Source organism: Aspergillus sclerotioniger (assembly GCF_003184525.1).
Source record: "Aspergillus sclerotioniger CBS 115572 chromosome Unknown BO94scaffold_4, whole genome shotgun sequence".
In the NCBI taxonomy this organism is placed as follows: Eukaryota; Fungi; Ascomycota; class Eurotiomycetes; order Eurotiales; family Aspergillaceae; genus Aspergillus; species Aspergillus sclerotioniger.
Window position 1 is genome coordinate 676,111 of NW_020290994.1, and position 19,288 is coordinate 695,398.

At 52.4% G+C, this 19,288-nt stretch overlaps 6 protein-coding genes and 1 non-coding gene across 7 annotated transcripts; 5 read left to right on the forward strand and 2 right to left on the reverse strand.

Moving 5' to 3' along the window:
- Nucleotides 1-6: 6 nt before the first annotated feature.
- BO94DRAFT_542881 (uncharacterized protein) lies at nucleotides 7-1,333 on the reverse strand (the record flags this gene model as incomplete). Its single annotated transcript, XM_025613113.1, has 2 exons — nucleotides 7-737; nucleotides 1,093-1,333. The coding sequence occupies 2 exons, from the start codon at nucleotides 1,331-1,333 to the stop codon at nucleotides 7-9; spliced, it is 972 nt and encodes a 323-aa protein (XP_025471358.1).
- Nucleotides 1,334-4,126: 2,793 nt separating this feature from the next.
- On the forward strand, nucleotides 4,127-4,775 carry BO94DRAFT_279277 (uncharacterized protein). The gene is made up of 2 exons (XM_025606613.1): nucleotides 4,127-4,260; nucleotides 4,322-4,775. The coding sequence occupies exon 2, from the start codon at nucleotides 4,330-4,332 to the stop codon at nucleotides 4,681-4,683; it is 354 nt and encodes a 117-aa protein (XP_025471359.1). The 5' UTR covers nucleotides 4,127-4,260; nucleotides 4,322-4,329; the 3' UTR covers nucleotides 4,684-4,775.
- Nucleotides 4,776-6,072: 1,297 nt separating this feature from the next.
- BO94DRAFT_553510 (DUF2841 domain-containing protein) lies at nucleotides 6,073-7,583 on the forward strand (the record flags this gene model as incomplete). Its single annotated transcript, XM_025613658.1, has 5 exons — nucleotides 6,073-6,265; nucleotides 6,324-6,393; nucleotides 6,452-6,801; nucleotides 6,854-7,039; nucleotides 7,096-7,583. The coding sequence occupies 5 exons, from the start codon at nucleotides 6,073-6,075 to the stop codon at nucleotides 7,581-7,583; spliced, it is 1,287 nt and encodes a 428-aa protein (XP_025471360.1).
- A 1,275-nt stretch (nucleotides 7,584-8,858) lies between these two features.
- Nucleotides 8,859-8,929, forward strand: BO94DRAFT_t74. Its single transcript has one exon. It is a non-coding gene; the product is annotated as a tRNA-Gly (tRNA).
- Nucleotides 8,930-9,449: 520 nt separating this feature from the next.
- On the reverse strand, nucleotides 9,450-10,886 carry BO94DRAFT_542883 (uncharacterized protein; the record flags this gene model as incomplete). The annotated part of the gene is made up of 6 exons (XM_025613114.1): nucleotides 9,450-9,920; nucleotides 9,982-10,178; nucleotides 10,239-10,356; nucleotides 10,410-10,441; nucleotides 10,492-10,602; nucleotides 10,850-10,886. 6 exons carry the CDS (start codon nucleotides 10,884-10,886, stop codon nucleotides 9,450-9,452), a joined length of 966 nt encoding a protein of 321 aa, XP_025471361.1.
- Nucleotides 10,887-11,374: 488 nt separating this feature from the next.
- BO94DRAFT_531546 (uncharacterized protein) lies at nucleotides 11,375-12,154 on the forward strand. The gene has a single exon (XM_025610927.1). It carries the CDS (start codon nucleotides 11,801-11,803, stop codon nucleotides 12,005-12,007), a length of 207 nt encoding a protein of 68 aa, XP_025471362.1. The 5' UTR covers nucleotides 11,375-11,800; the 3' UTR covers nucleotides 12,008-12,154.
- BO94DRAFT_531547 (uncharacterized protein) lies at nucleotides 12,062-16,871 on the forward strand. The gene is made up of 4 exons (XM_025610928.1): nucleotides 12,062-12,717; nucleotides 12,776-12,866; nucleotides 12,923-16,039; nucleotides 16,106-16,871. Exons 1-4 carry the CDS (start codon nucleotides 12,539-12,541, stop codon nucleotides 16,664-16,666), a joined length of 3,948 nt encoding a protein of 1,315 aa, XP_025471363.1. The 5' UTR covers nucleotides 12,062-12,538; the 3' UTR covers nucleotides 16,667-16,871.
- The last annotated feature ends 2,417 nt before the right edge of the window (nucleotides 16,872-19,288 follow it).

The window sequence follows — 19,288 nt, forward strand, 5'->3', positions numbered from 1 at the left end:
AACTCTTCAGACAACGTTTTCCATAGCTGGAGACGGACTGGGCCGTCCGTTGCCCTGCAATGCCTGTGGGCTGGGCTGGGGAGTTCCTACGCCACCTTGAGCAGTGCGAGGGAAGAGCTCGTTGAGCTTGTTATATATCTCATTCATTGAAGGCATATTCGGAGGCGGCGACATGATCGCTGGTGCGGCAGGGGGGACGCCTCCTGATTTCTTGGCCCGGTCGGCAATGGTTGCGAGATAGCCTAGGTTGGCTTGTAAACGACGCATACACTCGACGTACTCTGGACTCGGCCGCTGGGTCGTCTTATCGGGGGTCTGGTCAGATCCAGGTGATGGGTTCGATTCTTGTGACCCTTGCGAAGGCCCGCCAGCCTTCCCCGCTGCCTGAAGATTCATGACCTCCTGCAGCAACATTGAGTTTATGTCCAAGAGAGTCGACACGCGAGCCTTCTCTCGCGCGGTCGTTGCGGGTGACTGGGCAGCCGGTTGGCTGGTGCTCTGCAATGGTGTCTGTTGAGGGACAGGCCGCTGCTGTTGCGCAGGGATCATGTTGGTCGCAGGTAACGAAGCCATATTGGGAGGGAACGACTGCGCGGTGGTTGCAGGGAGAGAAGATGTCGCGGTCGCCTGAGGAGGGAGAAACTGGCCCATAGACGTCGGCACAGGTGGCTGGGCAAATGGTGCAGAGAAGTTGGCGTGGGGTCCTGCTAGTCCATCCCGTTGGTTAGCGGCTAGTCCTTGCAGCCAACGTCGTGTCTAACACTTCGGCCAGGGCAATTGATCAAAGGACAGCAACACAATGGAGAAGAGGATGAGAAGCAATGGTAGCGCAATAGTGGATACCCGTCTGGCCATTAGCACACACGTAGCGAACTACTAAGCCAGGCAAGGTCCAGTAGATCCGGCATGGGGACAGGATCCGGCGCCACGGAGCGACAGTACGTAGATCCAGGGGGAAAGGTGGGGAAGCGGTGACGGGGTGACGGGGTAATGAGGGTCAGAGAGTCGCAGGGAATAAAGAGCCAGAGCCAAAGACAAATGATATTGAAGATAAGAGGTCAAGAGAAGGGGTAGGGAAATATACCGACGTACCGGATGACTGCTGGGGGAAGCCGGACGGCATCATTGCTCCACTAGGACCGGCTTGCATGGGCACGGCACCGAAAGTAGAATGCTGTTGTTGCTGCGGTGGAGGATGAGAGGCGGGTTTAGGCTGGGGGTAGGAGGGGATGGCATTCGGATAGTAGGGGAACTGCTGTGGACTCTGGGAAGTGACAGAAAAACCCGCGGTCTGCTGCATCGCAGAAGGGAAGCCGGGAACGTTGGGGTCCATGTCGGTCGATAAGAGCAAGAGGGAACGATAATCAATGGCTGGGCCAGGCCGCTTTCTTTTTTTTTTCTCCTTTTCTTTTTTATTATTATTTTTTGGTTAAATTAAAATCGTCCACGGATCAGGTCCGCAGCAGCGACTGTCACCGTCGGTCGCTTTCTCTGACTCGCCGGAATCCAGGGATGGACGGGATGAGACACTAAGCCAATTCCTCTAAGGACTTAGTGTCCTGGCGATTGCGCTGCTTAATCTCGGTATGATTTCTTTCTGGAACGATCCACGAAAGGAAATAAAAGATAATGAAAGAAAATAAAATTAAACAGGAAACGGAGGGGCGATGATTGGCCGATGCGGACACGACAGCCAAAAGAGAGGGGGTGGAATGGGAAGGGCGACAGTTGAAAGGACAGGCCCTGGAAGCAACAACTTAGTCAGGTTGGAGGTGTAACCGGGAATAAGTCAGTTAGTCCAAAGTCAAGATCGGTTGCGACCTCAGTACGGAGTCAGTGAACGGACGGAAAGGAAGGAAAGAGATTTGCTGGTCGGTCCAGTGCGATCAGCCTTGGGGCGAACGGACTAATGCAGTGGATGGGATTCGTCCGGGCGGTGGAGTGGAGGAGGGGAATGTACACACTACACAGTAGTAGTATGTACGGAGTAGCAGATAGGTAGGTAGATGGGTACTTGGATGGTCAGAGCCGAGGATGGATAGGTGGATCGGGAAATGCAATTAAAACCAGCAAGAGCTGGATGAAAGAATGAATAGGATCCTGGGGGAGAGTGATTTCCCCGAATGGGCGAGTTAGAGGAAGAAAAGAAAATGATGGAAAAGATGAGGTGGCCGCAAGTCAAGAGAAGGCAGAGTCCCGGGCATTGGGGGGAAGAAGTTGTTACGTGTACAGTACACGTACTGCTATACAGTATGTATGGTTGAGCCCCGATATTGCCTATAAATAGCTCATAATACTGTACTGTCGCTGTACAGACCGCATCAAAACTACCATGGCATCTCCCAGTATAGTACTCTAGAGAGGTACCTCTAAACTACTATCGAGGCTTCACTCACTCACTCACTCACTCACCCTCTTTCCTTACCATCACAAGCACACATCAAATAAACAAGAACCTTATCTCATGTTGATGTGTGGGCTTACGCTTGCACTAAACCAAGTAGGCACTCATATTCACATCGTCCACAAAACTGATCAGTCATCCGTTGCCTCCATAGAGCTAGCTCTCTCAATCTCATGCACAGACCGTTCCTAGTCAGCATTGTCAGCCACTGGATACACACAGTCGGCACCTAGACGATCAATGCATTCATGGCTCGGGTTCCATACCGCTACGAGGAGCCTGGGGCAATCGCTTGAAACGACCCCTTTCCAACAACAACCCGAATCCAACAAACGTACGCTGAACCCAAGACGAACTATGGAACAGACACCCCGGGTGGATCTACCTCGCAGAGTGGGCAATTTTCTAGAAACACGCCTGTCGATATGGGTGGACACATCCTGCCTCCTTCCTATCTCATACGGGGCTCACGATAGTTAATCCTGCCACATCGGGGAATTGACCCCTGCCATGTCCACTTCGACCTGACTTATCACTTGAAATACAAATCGGGGACTCACTCATAGCATACCTACATGATCATTTCATATACAGGAAACAATATGCGGATATTACTTCCGCTTCGTTTACATTCATGTTTCCCTGTACGTATGACAGGATCCATGTCTGTGGTGTGGCATATGGTATCCATGCAATCAATGGTGGGCTGCAAGCATATTGGCAGGGATAGCTAAGCTTACTTGCCTCCAGATTCATACCTTGTTTGCCGAAGATCGTGGCAATAATGTGTGGGTGTTGGATACCTTCAAGCCCCGGGAGATTCGATAGCCAAGCTGTCATCATGGTATAGTATGAACCTAGTCGAAGCACTGACTTGACCTATATGGCCCAGTCTTCAACGTATATGGAGCACACACTTCACATCATTTGAGCAATTAGGCAGCCTGTCAATCGACTGGCAGCTTACTATCTATCGATGATCTGCCTTCTGGCGCAGCCATCCTCAACAATAGTTTTGGATAAAGCGCTTGTTCCACCTGCAGCAAAGTTCCCCCCATCTAACCGATGTTTATTTATTTATAAATCATGCTAAAGGAAGCCTCAATCGTAGGTTAATAAATTACTCGTTACTTCCGGATGCTTTCCGGCCTGCATGATGGGCGTCCAGCCACCGTGACAGGTCACCGTATCATATGCAATATGCACTCTGCTGCAGCCCGGCCGGCCGACACATCAGACATCTGGGCAAATGAACATCCCTCCGTCGACACCTGGAACAGACGGATAGGACCGCACTCGTCAACGGGTCTTGGAACTCCCGACCAGCCGTTTATCTGAAATGTCAGTTCCTTTTCGGCTGCGGACTAATGCGTGCCGCGATGGTTTTCTCGCTTCTGCCGGTACTATCAAGAGCCAGACGCCCTAAGAATTCTTCTCAGGCATCCACCTGTTCGCCGATGGTCTCTTCCCTCTACGCAAGTGGGTGGTCTGGCCGCGATCTGTCACACCCTTGTCTCGGCAGAGGCGGGGCTCCATCAGTCGCGTCAGGATCGGTTCAGCCATCATCTGATCAGACATGATCCGAAGGCAGAGGGACCAATGATCTGGGTGAGCCTGCGGCAACCGTCTCCATACTGTCTCCATAAGGGTCCAGATAGGTTGTTAGTTTTTTCTTCGGTGTTTCTTTACTCGATTTTTTATTTATTTATTTTATTTTTTGATTTTTATTTCATTCTTTCTGCATCGGATTTTTTCCACGGGATCCGAGGTAAAATTCGGAGTCTCTGGGCTTTTAGCGACACCAATTTGGGCATCCCGACATCGAGCTCATTGTCGCCACGAAGTACCGCAATGTGGCAAGGCTACCCTTGATCTAGACTCGACCAAGTCACTAATTGACATCTGCCATGTGGGTAGCAGGAACGATGACCAGCAATGGCGTTGTGTTGTCCCGGTGTCCCCAATGGAGAAAAATACCATCAAATATGATGCGGTGCAACAGTGATGATCGCCATGGGTCGAGGCAGCCTCGCAAATGTTTTCCGAACCCATCCTGGAGTAGACGCTCCGTATTACCTACCTACCTGCTTGCCTTGATTAGCACATCTACAATGCTAGTCCATTTTATGGGCCCCGCCTGGGTCCATACCTATACACGCTGGGCAAATGGCACCAGGCTGCTTTTGACTAATGGATGGATCCCGGAAGTGGGAACTGGGAACTGCCGCTGCATGTATTGTGCATCGCTTTCAGATACTCGGGTGGACCACGTACAATGAATGGCCCTCCGGTTACTACGTACCTACCTACTCGGCCATCCGCTATTGACTTTTGCTAATAACATGACAAATGTGCTCGGGACATTCCGATATGGTGCCTGGCGTGCTGGCTATTATCTGGTGACAGCGTCCGCCCCGCAGGTCAGTCAGACCGGATAGCGAACCATGGACGCACTGCAACTATCAATGTCTGACACCCGATGCATCAGGCAAGGGGACGTATTTCGGTAAGATAAAGCAGTCTCTGGAAGAGGCAATCGCGTACGGAGTATGGCGTAGATAGGAGAAAAACACACACGACATGTTCCGTAACGAGAAAGGGTAGAGAGGCTGGCAACTCCGCATGCTATCGAACGAGATAGAGTAGGTATTGCAGCATACATCGTTGCCCCAGCGGGCCTATTAGGCCACCAGCTCGAGGCAATCTTGCTAATCTTGCTAGCAGGTTGCATGGCCTGCCACACCACGCCTGTCGACGTCGACGGTCCACGCTACACGACTCAAGATCCTCCCTCCACACGGCGTATGCCCCCAGCATCGGGGATGAAACTTGATCTTGAAGGAAAGCTAACCGGGGATGGCACCAAGAGACTCCCGAATGGTCCACTCGAGTAGCTAGCCACTTGCTCTACTCCAGGGCTGCCAGCAGAATGGGACCCTTAGGCTGACCCTCCCCCTCGGGGTCGGTGATTGGAAGCAACGACGCAGCAGGGCATTAGTTCCTACGCCCAAATGCATGCGAGCGGATAAGGACCCGTCGGCTGCTGTGCCACATAGGGCCACGCACATTAGTGACACAGCTTGGGCTAATCCATTGATCTGGTTGCTACTGTCCATCATTACGGTGTAAGTATAGCCTAGCCGACGCTCGAGTTGCTTTTTCCTTCCTTTTTCGACGCGGGTCTGCCGTCGCGCAACGGTTAAATAATTTCTAATAGAGACAGAAAATATATTCGCGCACGCATATAAAATTGCATCGGGGGCGTCGCGGATCCGGAAACGAAACGAAGCTGAAGGCCAGACTCGCGGACGATCCGGTAAGCTTAACACGGCCGGTGGATCTATTGGCCACTCCCCCATTCATTCGCAGCATCGCTCTTCTTTGCCTCTTGCCTCGATCCTGCTCTTTAAAAATGCTCCTTCTCGTGCCTTGCTTCTGAGTTTCGCTTCTTCTACGTGTAGATGCTTCTTCTCTGCCTTCTGCGCGACTGCACCCAGACGCCTGACAGAACTCTACAGGTCATCCCACGGGCCCGTCTTCCTTGATTTCTTAAGAGTCGTCACATTCGACCTCTTCTGCTTCGCTTCCATGGTATGACCGATAACTGTGGCGACTGCCGTCTCAACTACACGCAAGCTGACCGTCGCCAGTCTCATACACCTGTGTCGATGGATGCGCCGCTAGACGGGCTGGCCTGTCTTCACTTTGCCCTCATCTACATCGATGACAATGGGAAATTGCGCTTCGAAGCCTCACAGTCGATCGCGAACAATTGCCAGAGCATTCTTTCCCCCAATGTGACGGAGAACTTTCTGCGCGCGGTGGCGTTGTCGGGCAAAGGTGATCCATCCAAACTGCTCGGTAGGATTTCCCTGTCGAGGCCCTCGCACGGATGCCCTATTGACGCCGACCCCAACAGATGATGTCCGAGGCAGAAGCCCACTCTCGCCAGAATCCCCCAGCACCAACGATCTATCCGCTAAATCAATGTACTTCTTACGCCTTCTCCCAGTTCAACGCGATCCAAACACTAACCAGCACCACCAGGTTCCACTCCACCCCCGAACCCCCACAATCCAAGCGGAAGCGCGTGTCCCACGAATGTCTCGTCCCCATGAGCATCACCTGTCATCAGAAATCCATGTTGCCCGTCCGCAACACCGGCCTTCTGCGCAGATACTACGAGAAAGCCTTCGACAGCCTGCAGCAGATCAACTGCCGCATCCTTGCCAAAGCATACATCAAGCTCGTGGAGCCCCGGAAACAGGTCAATTATCCATACAATGGACGCAAGATCATCTCCGGCTCATCGCAGCAATTTGACCCCGAGCTGACCAAGCCCGCCTGGTGGCCGTCGGGCGTCACTCACCGCGAGCCAGACCATCTTCTCAAAGCAGGTGTGTGACTCCATCAACCTGCTTCTGATGTTCTCACTAACCGCGAACGCAGAGCGAATCCGTCTTCTTGTCCACATTCTCTGCGAGCTGCGTGAAAGCCACTCCATCTGCGTGGAGAAACTCAAAGAGGCAGACCAATCAGTTCGCCGACAAATCGCCCCCGTCGAGCGCATCCCCGTGCTCGACGAAATTTACCACGTCCGAGAAGAAGAGGAGCGATACCTAGACGGCCGAACAGGTAAGCTCTTCCTGCTATCAGGTTCCTTCAAGTCATCGCATACTCACAGACTGCAGATGGCTCCACCGTAGTCTGCGTCTCGCGCGTCCACCTTCCTGAATTGACCGACTCCCAAACATTGGGCTCGCCCACTCAAGCCCTCAAAGACGGCAACCCCGTCTACAGAAAGGAAATCCCCGATCTTGAATCTCACACATCCGTCTTCCCCTCCACTTCCACCAGCTCCCCTTTGACCTCAAAGCCACCCACCTCCAAAACCTCAGACCCATGCAAGCCCCCAATCCCAACAACATGGGATACCAGCGCATCGGCCTCATTCGCACCTCTCAAGCGACACCGCGAGGGTGACTACCCACTTGATCTCTCCGGTGGATCCATGTTCCACCAAGAGCAATCGTCAACAGCAGCAGCAACCACCTTAGACGCAAACCCATATTCGATGAAGTACTACCCGCACAGTCAGGCACAGCAGTCATTGCCTGTGTTGGGGTTATCCGGGACAGAACTCGGAGGATGCGCGCATCCATACTATTTTAATTATTAGACTTTTCCTTTGTTGCAAGTTTCCTTTGTTTCTCGGGTGTGGTTGGATTTTTAGCGGGGCGTGATGACGGTCGTCTTCATCTTATATTTCTTTTGTTTCTGGTCGTGATTCAGATGATGCGCTTGGGAGGAACGGCATAAAAGGACACACACACACACACACACACATACCATAATACTTACTTAGCTAATTACCCCTGCTTCGGACCACCACCACCACCATCACCACCATCAACCCCAACATACATTTCGGTTGCGTTCGACATAGAAGCAGGGTGGAGGGGAAGAATGTGTGATAAAGGTCGTGGCTATCAGTGTACATAACACACAAGAATAAATAAACAACAACAAAAACACAACTCACGTAAAGAGAAGCGGACACCCCAGCTCCTATATAAATACCTACCTACCTACCAACATCTAACTTTCCCCCAAATCACACCTCCTACCCGCCAACCAACAATCCCTCCACACAACGCAAGGGGGTCCCATCAACTCCATCCATCAAGCTAGTCTACCTACCACCGGTAGATATATCTCACATCTCACTGCTTTCCTTGGTCGTCTCCAACAAAAAGCTTGATTTGTTGTGTCCCGGAAACAGGTTTTGGGTGTACGGAGTACTTGATAGGTCTTACTCCGTGGTCGTGGTGTACGTGGATCTGATGTATAGTATGTATGTGTGCATGTATGTAGGTATATGTGTATGGGAGGGGTTGGGTGTTTGTTATATGCGTTATGACTTGAGGCGCGCTATTGGGGTTATGCATGGTGTTTAGGTACCTACTTATCTGTGTGGTATTGTGTGGGGAGTGGGCTTGGTGGATTGTTTTCGTTGAACGTGTAGGTAAGGATTGATCTCGGCCGTTGTCTGTAGCTACAAGCTCTCTTCTATTCTTTGATCTGGTCGATCATTGGAAGGTCTATTGATTAAAGCTTGGTGAGCTAAGATGGATTGTTTTCATCAATTTTCTGGTTGGTATTTATACACGCCCTCATCCTTTTCACTGACAAGCATAAAGATGCGGGTACCGACATGGGAGGAGAAATATATCTCGCCCTACTTCCCACATCTACCATAAAACACAGTGGAGACATTACTAAACAGCTCTATAAGCGAAGATGTACGATCGAATAATTAGTTGCGAATAGAATAATGAATCCGATGCCGAAACTAGAAGTTGCCCCGACTACCTGAATAAAAGGAATAGAAGATTATCTTGTGTGAGTTAGTAATAGATGTAACTCAAAATAAAGCAACACATATCATCCAGTAGCATCATTGGTCTAGTGGTAGAATTCATCGTTGCCATCGATGAGGCCCGTGTTCGATTCACGGATGATGCACAGTAATTTCTTTTTTGTTTTTGTTTTGTCTGCTCCACCAATCATTTTCGGAGCAGCGACATACCCACCCGCCCAACTCTTATCTCTCACTGCCCAATGAATCTTCGACGATTATGCAGGTTTCTGGTTACATCATTAATATTGATAGTTTCAATGTATGGGTCGGGGGAATTGAACTCCAATTTACTCCAGAGCCCATCCCCAATTCTACCGACCGTGTACGAATTACATCCATAATGAATAAGCACAGGTTGAGACACCACCAGTAAAAGTTTAATGTCATACAGCGAATCCATTCGAAGAGCCGCAGCATAGGTCACAGCCAGCCTAGAAAAGACAGAAATTCTGCCCGCAACCTCTCGGAACGCATCATACCAATCTCTCATCATGCACCAAACCAATACATCCTATATGCCCCACCTACCAATTCAAATCCCCCGCGCTCACTTCGCAATGCCCCAAAGACCAGCAAGTTGGTGGCTCCCCACTAATGACCAGCCAGACTGAATGAGTCAAATCCTTAAACCGCCACGAGAGGCTCCGCCTTCACCTCCTCGGTAGGCTGCTCAATTGACTCGACTACGGGCTCCCCCTTAGCGGCGACGGGTTCTTCCTTAGGTGCCTCGGGGAAGTCCGAAGTCTTGATCTCGGGCTCGGCCTCAGGCTCCTTCTTGATGATAGGGCTGGGGGCCCGGGCCATCTCGGGGGTTGCGGAGCGACGCATGTATCCCTGGGCCTTGGCGCTGTAGTCACCAACGTACTGTCTCACAACACCCGTGGCATGGGAAGTGCGCTCCTCAGCAAGATCCTTCAGCTGGTGAGCCTGGGCGTTGACAACATCCTGTGCGTGCGCAATGTGTGCATCGATGACTTCACGGTTGTTGATGTAGACCAGGGGTCCCATGTACGCGATGGTGACAGCAATCAGGGACAGTCCCCAGAGAGGAAGGAACTTGATCAGCCAGTAGGCGGTGAAAGCGGCGAAGAAGGACTGCACGCCACATTAGTATCAACTCAAGTCGCTGGGACGCGGTTGAGATATCCAAACGTACTGCGATGGTGTGGACGATGTTCTCGGCGAACAGAACACGCTGGAACTCGATAAGGACAAAGTCGATGAGTTGCTCCAGGTCCTCCAATACAGCCTCAATCGTCTCCTTGGGAACAGTGTAGTACTTGCGAGGCCGGAATGAGCTCACGACACTTTGTGACAGAGCAAGTCTGCCGCCGACTTCGACAATAGCGGTGACTAGTATAACCAGGCATCAGTATAAGGGCGTTGACAATAAGGAGCCACGATTTGACCTACACCCCAGAACCACATAGATGAACTTGAAGAACCAACGGAGGAGAGGGAGGTAACGGGCGGCAAAGATGAATGTGACGACGCTCGCGAAGGAGACGGCGGTGGCTCGGGGTTGCTCCCACTGTAACAATTGATTAGACTGAGTTCGCATTTGGTGAGATATGGCGCACTCACGCTCAGAAGGCCGTATAGCAAAGAGTGGTAGTCTAAGCCGGGTTAGCGAAGAGCCTACACGCTGGTCCATATCGAAACATACACGTCAGGGGCTGGCCGGTCGCAGTGGTGGATGAGGGAGTAGCATTCCTCAAGTCGCGGAATTCTTGACCGGTGCGGGACGCCTCGGATTTGATGTTATCAGCAATGGGGCCTGCAACGATTAATTGTCAGATCAATTGGTTCTCCACATGTCCCCCAAGGAGAAAACATGAAGCTGGCATGTCCAGAGACAGATATTTACCTTTTGCAAGAGCACCTAAGCGAGGAAGTAACGGTCAGTTTGTGTAACCCACACCGTAGATATGTGCGTGGGAGACCTGGAACTGAAGATCACAGACTAAATCAGCTTCAATGCGCTTTTCTCAAAAAGCAGCGGATAGTAATTGCCCATACCTTACTGTGGCCGTTTGTGTCGGGATAGCTCACGTCAGCCATGGCGAAAGATTGTGTTGTGTGTGCGTTTCGGGAGGTTTGGAGGATTTTCGGGTCGAAAAGATAAGGAGGAAAGCGCCGGGACAAGACAATGATTCAGGGGAAGCCCAGGGGAAGCCCGGGGGAACGGAGATTAAATAATACAATTGAAGATGAAGAGAATGACCACGGCTAGAAGAAGGGAAGTAGAAGAATTGGAGGGTTGGCGGTGGAGGGGGTGAGATGGGGGAGGGAGGAAGAACAAGAAAGAGGAGAGGAGGATAGGAGAGGACTTGGAGGGTGATGCAATGGCAAGGCCGCCGCCGGTCGTGTGCTTTGCTGAGTTGCTGCTTGCTTTGCTTTGCTTTTCTCGCGCCTTCCAGCGGAAGGGCCCGCATGTGACGATGCGCGGGTGTTTCGGACTAACTTTTAGTCTGTCTTAAGTATTACTGTAGTATCTACCTACATTGTCCTAATGGGAACAATATCCTGGGTCGTTCCTGGTGGCATCGCTGTCGCCCTCTCCAAGACGGTGTGCCCTTCTGCAAGGGGCTTCGGCCAACGTGTCTATCCAAGTATGTACTTAAGTAGGCCCCGGCTCCATGGTTGACCGATATCTGTTCCTTCATCCATCCATCCCATTCAGCTATCTATCTAAAGTGAGAGTGCGTGCTCCTTCCCCCGTTCGGATTTCATCATGCGTTCGTTCCCTGTGGATTGTAGCCCCGCACAGACGGCGTGCAAGGTCTAGAATCAATGCTCGAGCAACGCTCCGGACTTTCCCATCGGGTCTTTGTAGCGAGGCATTGGCTAGTGTACATCTTGCCCACTCAATGTTCTCCGAACCGAGCTGAAGGGGGGTTTTACCGACTCTGCTGAGCAGAGTCTGTACCACCGGTAACGATGATGTCATGATCAGGTCATAAGTATCCTCAACGATGGATGACGGTTCCAGCTTCTACCTAAGTTTGTCGAGGTCGGGTCGGGGGCAGATTGACCGGATCCTCGGTCATGTCGCGATTGTGATACCGTCCGGTTTGGTATGGTACATGGGCTGGTTGGAGATCAGGCGCTACAATAATCCAATTTTGAGCTCGGAAACAACAAATAGTGCTTCTGAGGTCTTTGCCGCGATGAGCTCCTAGTATCCAGCACCCCATAAGAATCATCTCACTCACCTTCCGTTCCCGGCCTTAGGTATGCTCTTGAACATACTCCAACGGGACGAGGCTAGGCATGGTATCGGGAGTAAAGTAACATAGATACGACGTAGAACAGATCGGTAAAAAAAAGCCAAAAGATGTCTCGGGGATTTTGCATATTGTCATCGTTGCAGCCTAGGAGTGATGATTGTGATCGATGTACTACTACTTCACTTCCTGCCTGGCTTCTACTTGAATTGAATGCCTGTAACATCAGGCACCAAATATGATGCACCGTCACGTGCCATGGCGGGACTCACGCGTTTGCCGATGTTTTGATGCCTCGACTCCCGACGACAGGCGATCTCAGCTCACCAGTCGACCATCAACTCCCGCCACCACTTCACCTTTATTCGATGTCCCTATCGTTGTCTCTCGCTATAATTTAGGTCGGGCCTTCTTGCCCTTTGATCAATTCCGCCCGATTTATAGTACCCAGTGAACCCGCCGTGCGATCGCTTTGTTTACATCACCATGGCCGCGGCAGGCGCGAGGGCGCAGAAGCCTGTAGGCTCTGCAGCGTGGATCTCAACCGAAAAGGAAAACTTCATGCAGCTGGTGGATCAGGAGATGGAAGAAGTCGAATACCCAGTGCGCCATGAGATGGATTGGTTGAATGAACATATGGCCGAGGTCTTCTCGAACAATCAACCGTGGGTTGCGCCGGGTTCAAGACATTACGCATAGCTGCTCATGCTCACTGTCGTACAGCAATTTTGCAGATGTCTTCAAGACTCCCGGAAAGTTGCGAGGCAAAACGCCTCGCACAGTTCGAAAGCGGGATGCGAACGAGCCCCGAGTGGTGTGTTGAACAAATACCTAGTCCGCCCTTGCTACTTGCTAACTGACTGCCTCCAGCCCCTGAGCGAGATTTTTTCATCAGCGCATAACAACGGCAAGGCAGAGAATAAACTTGCCGCTAGCCCGGCAATTCAGCGCTCACCAACCAAGACCCCCGCCCCTGCGACCGCAGCTCCAGCCACTACGACGGAAACCAAGAAGACCGCGGAGCCCACGACCCAACCGCAGTACCCGGATTTGAGCCAGAACCTCAACTCCTTCCCCCAATACAACACGGATTCGGGCTACCATGGCATGCCGGAAGAGGAAGAAGAGGAGGTGGATGATGATGTTGTCCTTACGCAAGTACAGACGGAGTCCCAGCCCTCCACTCAGCCCATGGATCAAGAGCCTGTCGCCGCCGAAGAGCAAACAAATCAACCGCCAGAAGACCGTCGTACTACAGGGTCATCATTTCACTCGGCTCAGGAAGATGTGCGCCCGCGCGAAGAAACTATGGAGCCTGTCATTATTGAATCGTCGCCCAAGCAGAATGTTGGGACTAGTTCTCCAAAGAAGCAGCCAGTGACGAATGAATCAGAACCAGTTTCACATGCAGAACCAGAAATTGAAGACAAACCAATGCCGGACCTGGTCCCCGCGCAAGAGCAGGAATCAGAATCAGAATCAGAACCAGAACCGGAGCGTGAAGACAAGCCTGGGCTGGAACCTGAGCACGCACCCGAACCAGAACCCGAGACCGAGCAAGAACACGAGCCCGAACCAGTGCCTCAATTTACACCCAGGCGTGAATCCAAGCCCAAGGAGCAATTTGCGCCAGAACCACAGCCACAGCCACAGTCACAGCCCAAGCCGTCCAAAGAAGTGGAATCGGCTTCGCCATTGAAGACCCCAGCCGCACAGTCCCCCGAACCTCGCAAGGAAGACAAAGACAATGGAAAAGACGACATGGCACTTGACAGTCTTGATGACATTGGCTCACCTTCGGAAGGCTCGCCCGCACGCCCTCTGATTCGCAAGAGCAGTCTGAGTTTTGCATCGCTCCCGGCTCGGGAGCCGCTGATGAAGAAGAGCCTGGGCGGCTCGAGAATTTCTCGTACAAGCCATCTTGATTTTGGTAAGCTAAGTAACACCACGGGAGGCTACCTGGGCAGGCAGACTGGAGGACACAGAACAACCCAGCATGCTCTGGAGGACAGCACCGTTCATGGTGACAAAATGGATGTCGATGATAAGAAAGATGGATCCGATGAAGAATCAGATGCGGATGCCAGAGCCAGCAAGCTCCAAACCAAGTCATCTACCCAGCTCCTCCACGAGAAGATTAGCATGCTTGGAAAACTTCAGCCTTCGCGACCTACAAAATCTATTCCTTCGGTCTCTGGCTTGTCGTCCGCACAAGTGACATATCCCGAACTTCCCACTACCAAATCCGATGCCAAACAGGAAACATCCAGCCAGAAACCCCGTGATACCCCAGCCCCCGAACCCTCTGCTACGGATGATGATTGGATCAAGCCATTAAATTCGCCCTACCGGCCAGATACGCGTGCTAGTCAGAAAGCTGATAGCATGAGCAAACATTCAAGTGCTCGGATGGCCCCAGCTGCGGATGAAAATCGTCATTCCGTTGATCGAGAAGCAGACGCTCATGTCTCAGAGGCACCGAGGGCCAGCTCGAAACGCACTTCGGATGCAGCTCGTGGCAAGTCGTCAACGCCAATGTACTCATCACCGCAGCGGCCTGGCCACCAGAAGAGTACATCCGCAAATATTGACCATCAGATGTCGACGACTCCAGTTGGCTCGCCCGCCGAGCGCTATGATGGCCCATTAAGTGCTTCTAAATCGAGGTTACAGTCTATCGTGCAATCCGCCAAGGGGCTTTTTACGAACACCGGTGGTGTTGCGGCTGCCGCCAGAATGGAAGCCGCCTCTCCGGACGCACCGAGGTTAAGGCATAAAGGACGTTTGGACACAGATCGCATGGCGGGAAGCCAGCGGCCGCAGTCTACACAACCCCCGAGTCCTCCGCGCCAAGAAGGTCGCAGGACACGGAGCTCCACGGAGAGGGAGGAGAAGCGTAGGCAGAAAGAACTTGAGGAACGCCAGAGGGAAGAGGAACAAACAGAAAGAGTCCGACAGCAGGAGAAACAGAGAGCCATGAAACTCAGGGCGACCCAGGAGAAGTCGAGTGCTGATTATGAAGCTCGTGCATCAGCTGCCGAGCCAGCAGCCGCACCAATCACGCAAAAGGTGTCCCAGTTACAGAAACCATCCAAGGAAATAGAGTCCACAGAACCCGGCCCCAAACTTGCCGCTCAAATCCCCGCCTCGCAGCAGCAGGCGTCAAAGCAGACTGATCGTCGCCCCCTCAAACCCGCCCGTGAGCTCCAGAAACCGAAACCTCAGCCTGTATCCATCCGCGTGGGAAGTGCACTTTCTCGGCAAATCCCACTGGCGTCGCAAGTCTCTTCGAACCCCCGAGAATCTAGCGTCCCTGCACCAACACCAGCCTCGGCGTCGAAACAGCCGACTCTCAAGAAGAAGGCAAGCAACTCTTCACTGCACACGGCCTCTTCGAACAGTAGCTTCAAGAGCTCTATCTCTAGTCAGAGCCAGAGGAAAGCACAACTTGCAAGCGAGAGGAAGAGGGAGCAGGAGGAGCGCGAAGCCAGGCGTCGGGAGGAACAGAGGCGTGAGTTGGAGCGGAAGCGCGCAGCTCAGCAGCAGGAAGAAACTCGTCGCCAGGAAATGCGCAGTCGGGCAGAGGCTGAGCGACGAGAGCGTCTTGCTGCTGAGGATCCCAAGAAGGCTGCCCACATGCAGGCCATCGAGAAACGCCGGTTGGAGAACCAACGCCGACTAGAACGCCAAGGAAGCCAACAGCCTGAAGCCTCCCAACGCAGCGAGCTCGGATCAGCTCGACCAGCCTCGCGACTGGGTTCCATCCAGCCGTTCAACCGGTCAATTAATCAGCCCCAGCCTAATCCCGCCAAACCGCCGAAGCGGGGGCTCGACGACGAGACCAGCCACCGTCCGACAGCACCAAAGACCGCCACCATGCAGCCGTCGGGCGAGTCCAAGCGCAGGAGAACAGAAGACGAGCAAAGCCGTATGTCTTCCATGCGTCCGGCGATGGCCCCGCCCATTCGCCAATCAAACATTCGTAAGGTGAGTCATACACAATCCCCAGTCGCGTTTGATCTTGTGCTGACGTGTAACGAACACCCTCCAAAGCCATCCATTTTTGGTCATACACAACCTTCTGTCGCACATCAGTCAGGGTCTTCGATCTTCAAGGCGGCCCAAGCACAGCGACCTGCGCATCCGCTGGATATGGCCAAGTATGCAAGCGGCAAGATCCCCTTCGCGGAACCGTCCAACGCACAGCCGGCTGCGCATCGAACTCCTGCCGCTAGCTCGTCTCAGAAAGTACCGGTGAAGGAGTCGCCAAACTATCCGAATGGCGAGAACATCAACCTCCCCGAAATTGCGACCGACAGTGAGGACGAGGACTCGGATGCGGAGATGCTTCCCGTGCCCAAGTGGGCCCAGCCGAAGGAGTTGGAGTCTCTTCTGCGCCAGCAGGAAGGCATGGAAGTGGATTCTATTTTCGGGCCTATTGCACCCTTCTCCCTGGAGGAGACGTTCAAGTCGGACAAGAAGATCAAGAAGTTCCGCGAACGCACCAGCAGCGCGAACTGGTCCGGAGCCGATGGGTTGACGCAGGAGGAGATCCGTCGTGACCTTGCCGAGCGACAGCGTTTGCGCCTGAACGGGGGTTGGTCTTTCAACTGAGGGGGATCGCAGTTCGTTTTGATTTTGATTTTATGTGTTTATACCTCCATGGGGCTATATGACTTATCTGGGATGTTTTAGTATCATTGAAGCCGTTTTCTGCAGACAAGGGGTGGGTGGCATGGCAGGTCCGGCGTTTATCAGATTGAGTGTTAAATTCTAGCTATATCGAGCACTACTTAATGCATCTATGCATCTTGTCCCATTCCGACTCCGTCTCTAAGTTGCGACCAGAAGGCCAAGCCTCGAGTACAGGAATCTCCGAACAAAAGTACGAGCGCCCCGCTTCTCCCAAGGCTTTGGGAAGTCGAGTTGCATCGAAGCCCGTATCACCTTGATCCCCTGACACCAGACTTCCACAGCAGCTGAAGCAAAATAAGCTCCAGTTCCTCGATGATCGCCGACGATGCAGACGTACGGATGGATCCCCAGATGGGACCCGACGGGCGTGTGAGTCTAGGTTCAGGAAGTAGTCGTACGACTGTACTGCCGTGTTTTGAATGGCGCTGTGTGCTGACGCTAGACTCTTGTGTGAGGATTATTACTGACGAGACTCGTTGCCTATGGGGCCTCAGACGCTGACAACGAGAGTGTAGACAGGTTCTCCTTGCAAGAAAGGTCCAGCTTGTCGGAGGGGTTTACAACTTCAACTTTAATGTTATGCACGATTAGACATTGCTTTTTCCTTCACTGAGACAAGGGGGAGGGAGAAGGAAGGAAGGAAGGAAGAATGGCGGAACTGGCCTGGCTGCTTTGATGCCACCATGAGTCTTTAGAGACCAAAAGAATATTACCCGCATAAATGACACTGTTGCTGTCTGCATCTGCAATCGACAAAGTTGGAAGAGTCATTGAATTAGAGTTGGTTGACAGCTGGAGATCAGGGGGGGCCGACGCTGCCCAGTGGACACTGGAGCCAGCCCGGGACCGGCTCCAGGCCGCCCCGCAAGGCCGCTGGCCTAGTGCTGCCTGATGACTAAGGGGGAGTCGTGTTCATCCATCAACTAATCCCTCGACACTCACTCACTCACTCTCTCTGCACTCTTTCTTTTTCTGATTCAGTCAATCACTTATCCCCTCTCTCAAACCTAGTAGAAAGCTTCCTTCACTCCACCTTATTCTTCCACCTACGCGGCTGCAGAGAACCAAGGCCATATGATGTTCTTGCAGTCTGGATAGCTCATTGATCAAGCAGCCAATTTCTTCACGCACCAGCCAAGTATGACGTCTCACGAGCACATGCATGATTCCAAGTGCGTCCAACACCGGGGATCGTTCCGATGTTCTAATCCTGGAGCAAGAGTGGCACGAGTGGTAGCCACAGTAGGTTTTCGTTGTCTCGGATATTGAGTTTCCTCTCGCTTTCTAGACCAGCCTCCTGTCGCAATTTGAGCACCGGCTTCCCACTCAGAATAGCGGTCGCGGCTTGCTCATTTGCACAGCCTGCTATCCAGTGCCACCTTCAGAGGCTCTCCTTAATTTCGCAAGAAGGTTGATTGCAGGTTACTGTGTCTTCCTCATCTTGCCACTGACACGCGGCTGGGCTGGGGAATGGACACGACAGCAATTTGGAATCACCAGGAAAAATAGATGAAACAGGCAGCTAGTGCGCCACACAGGTGTGGGACTTCTGCACAGAAGCCTCTGTGGAAAGTTCTAGGACGAACCACCCCAGCTGAATGGGATTTGGTATCGGGGTCTACATGGCCTCCATACACGGCATGGGGGCCATCCCTTACCAAAGCAGCCATGTCGCAGGTGAGCTTGAGTAACCTTGCTAGTACGGGTGTTACCCCCAAAACAGTGAGGCTTGGGTTAGAATCATCTTACTGAGGTGGCCTTTGACAGAGTTGTCTGATAAAAAGCGGGGAGCTAGGATGGCCCAAGGCAGGCCCTTTTAGTGAATATTTAAGAGCAGCTTGTGCAAGGGGCAGTGCGATCTACTAGCCCGTCGAGCCCAGTGCACTCCATCGACGGGTGCCCATCGATTGGTGCGGATGTGAGACAATAGAGGCCGTTGTTTTCTTTTCCTCGACCGCATTTCCAGCTTGGCCTCCGCGGCCTGCCAGCCACAAAGCCACTTCAATAAAAACCACCGTATTGCAAAAGCTTCCGGCACCCCTGAGACGCCAGGTAATTTTTCATTGGCAGGAAAGCAGCTTCCGGTGATACACGAAGAAAATTTCCTGCAGCTTCCCGTCCTCAGACCTTTTCTAACATCCGCCTTGCCGAACCAGAACCATCTCGGCCTGTTCGTTTACTATTGGTGGTCATACGGGCAAATGCCTAATCTCCCGGCTACTCCAGCAGTTTTGCCTACCTGAGATCGAACTCTTGACACGGATGAGCGATGTGAATTCGCCGAAACGAAAATGTTGATGGCAAGGTACGAGATAGCCCAAGACTTCAACGTTAGCAGGGCCCAGACGGGGCGGTACGAGGTTGTCATGTAGACACTCATTTTAGGTTTCGTGGATCCATAGCCCCTTTCTTGGGCTTACGTTCCCCAGATCATCGGCTCTATATGTTTGCATGAGGGGTGATCGCGGACCCAATAGGCCACGGCCGTGCTGTCAATGACGGTCAATTAGCAGGGTCCTCCACATGGCCGCAGGAGTCCCT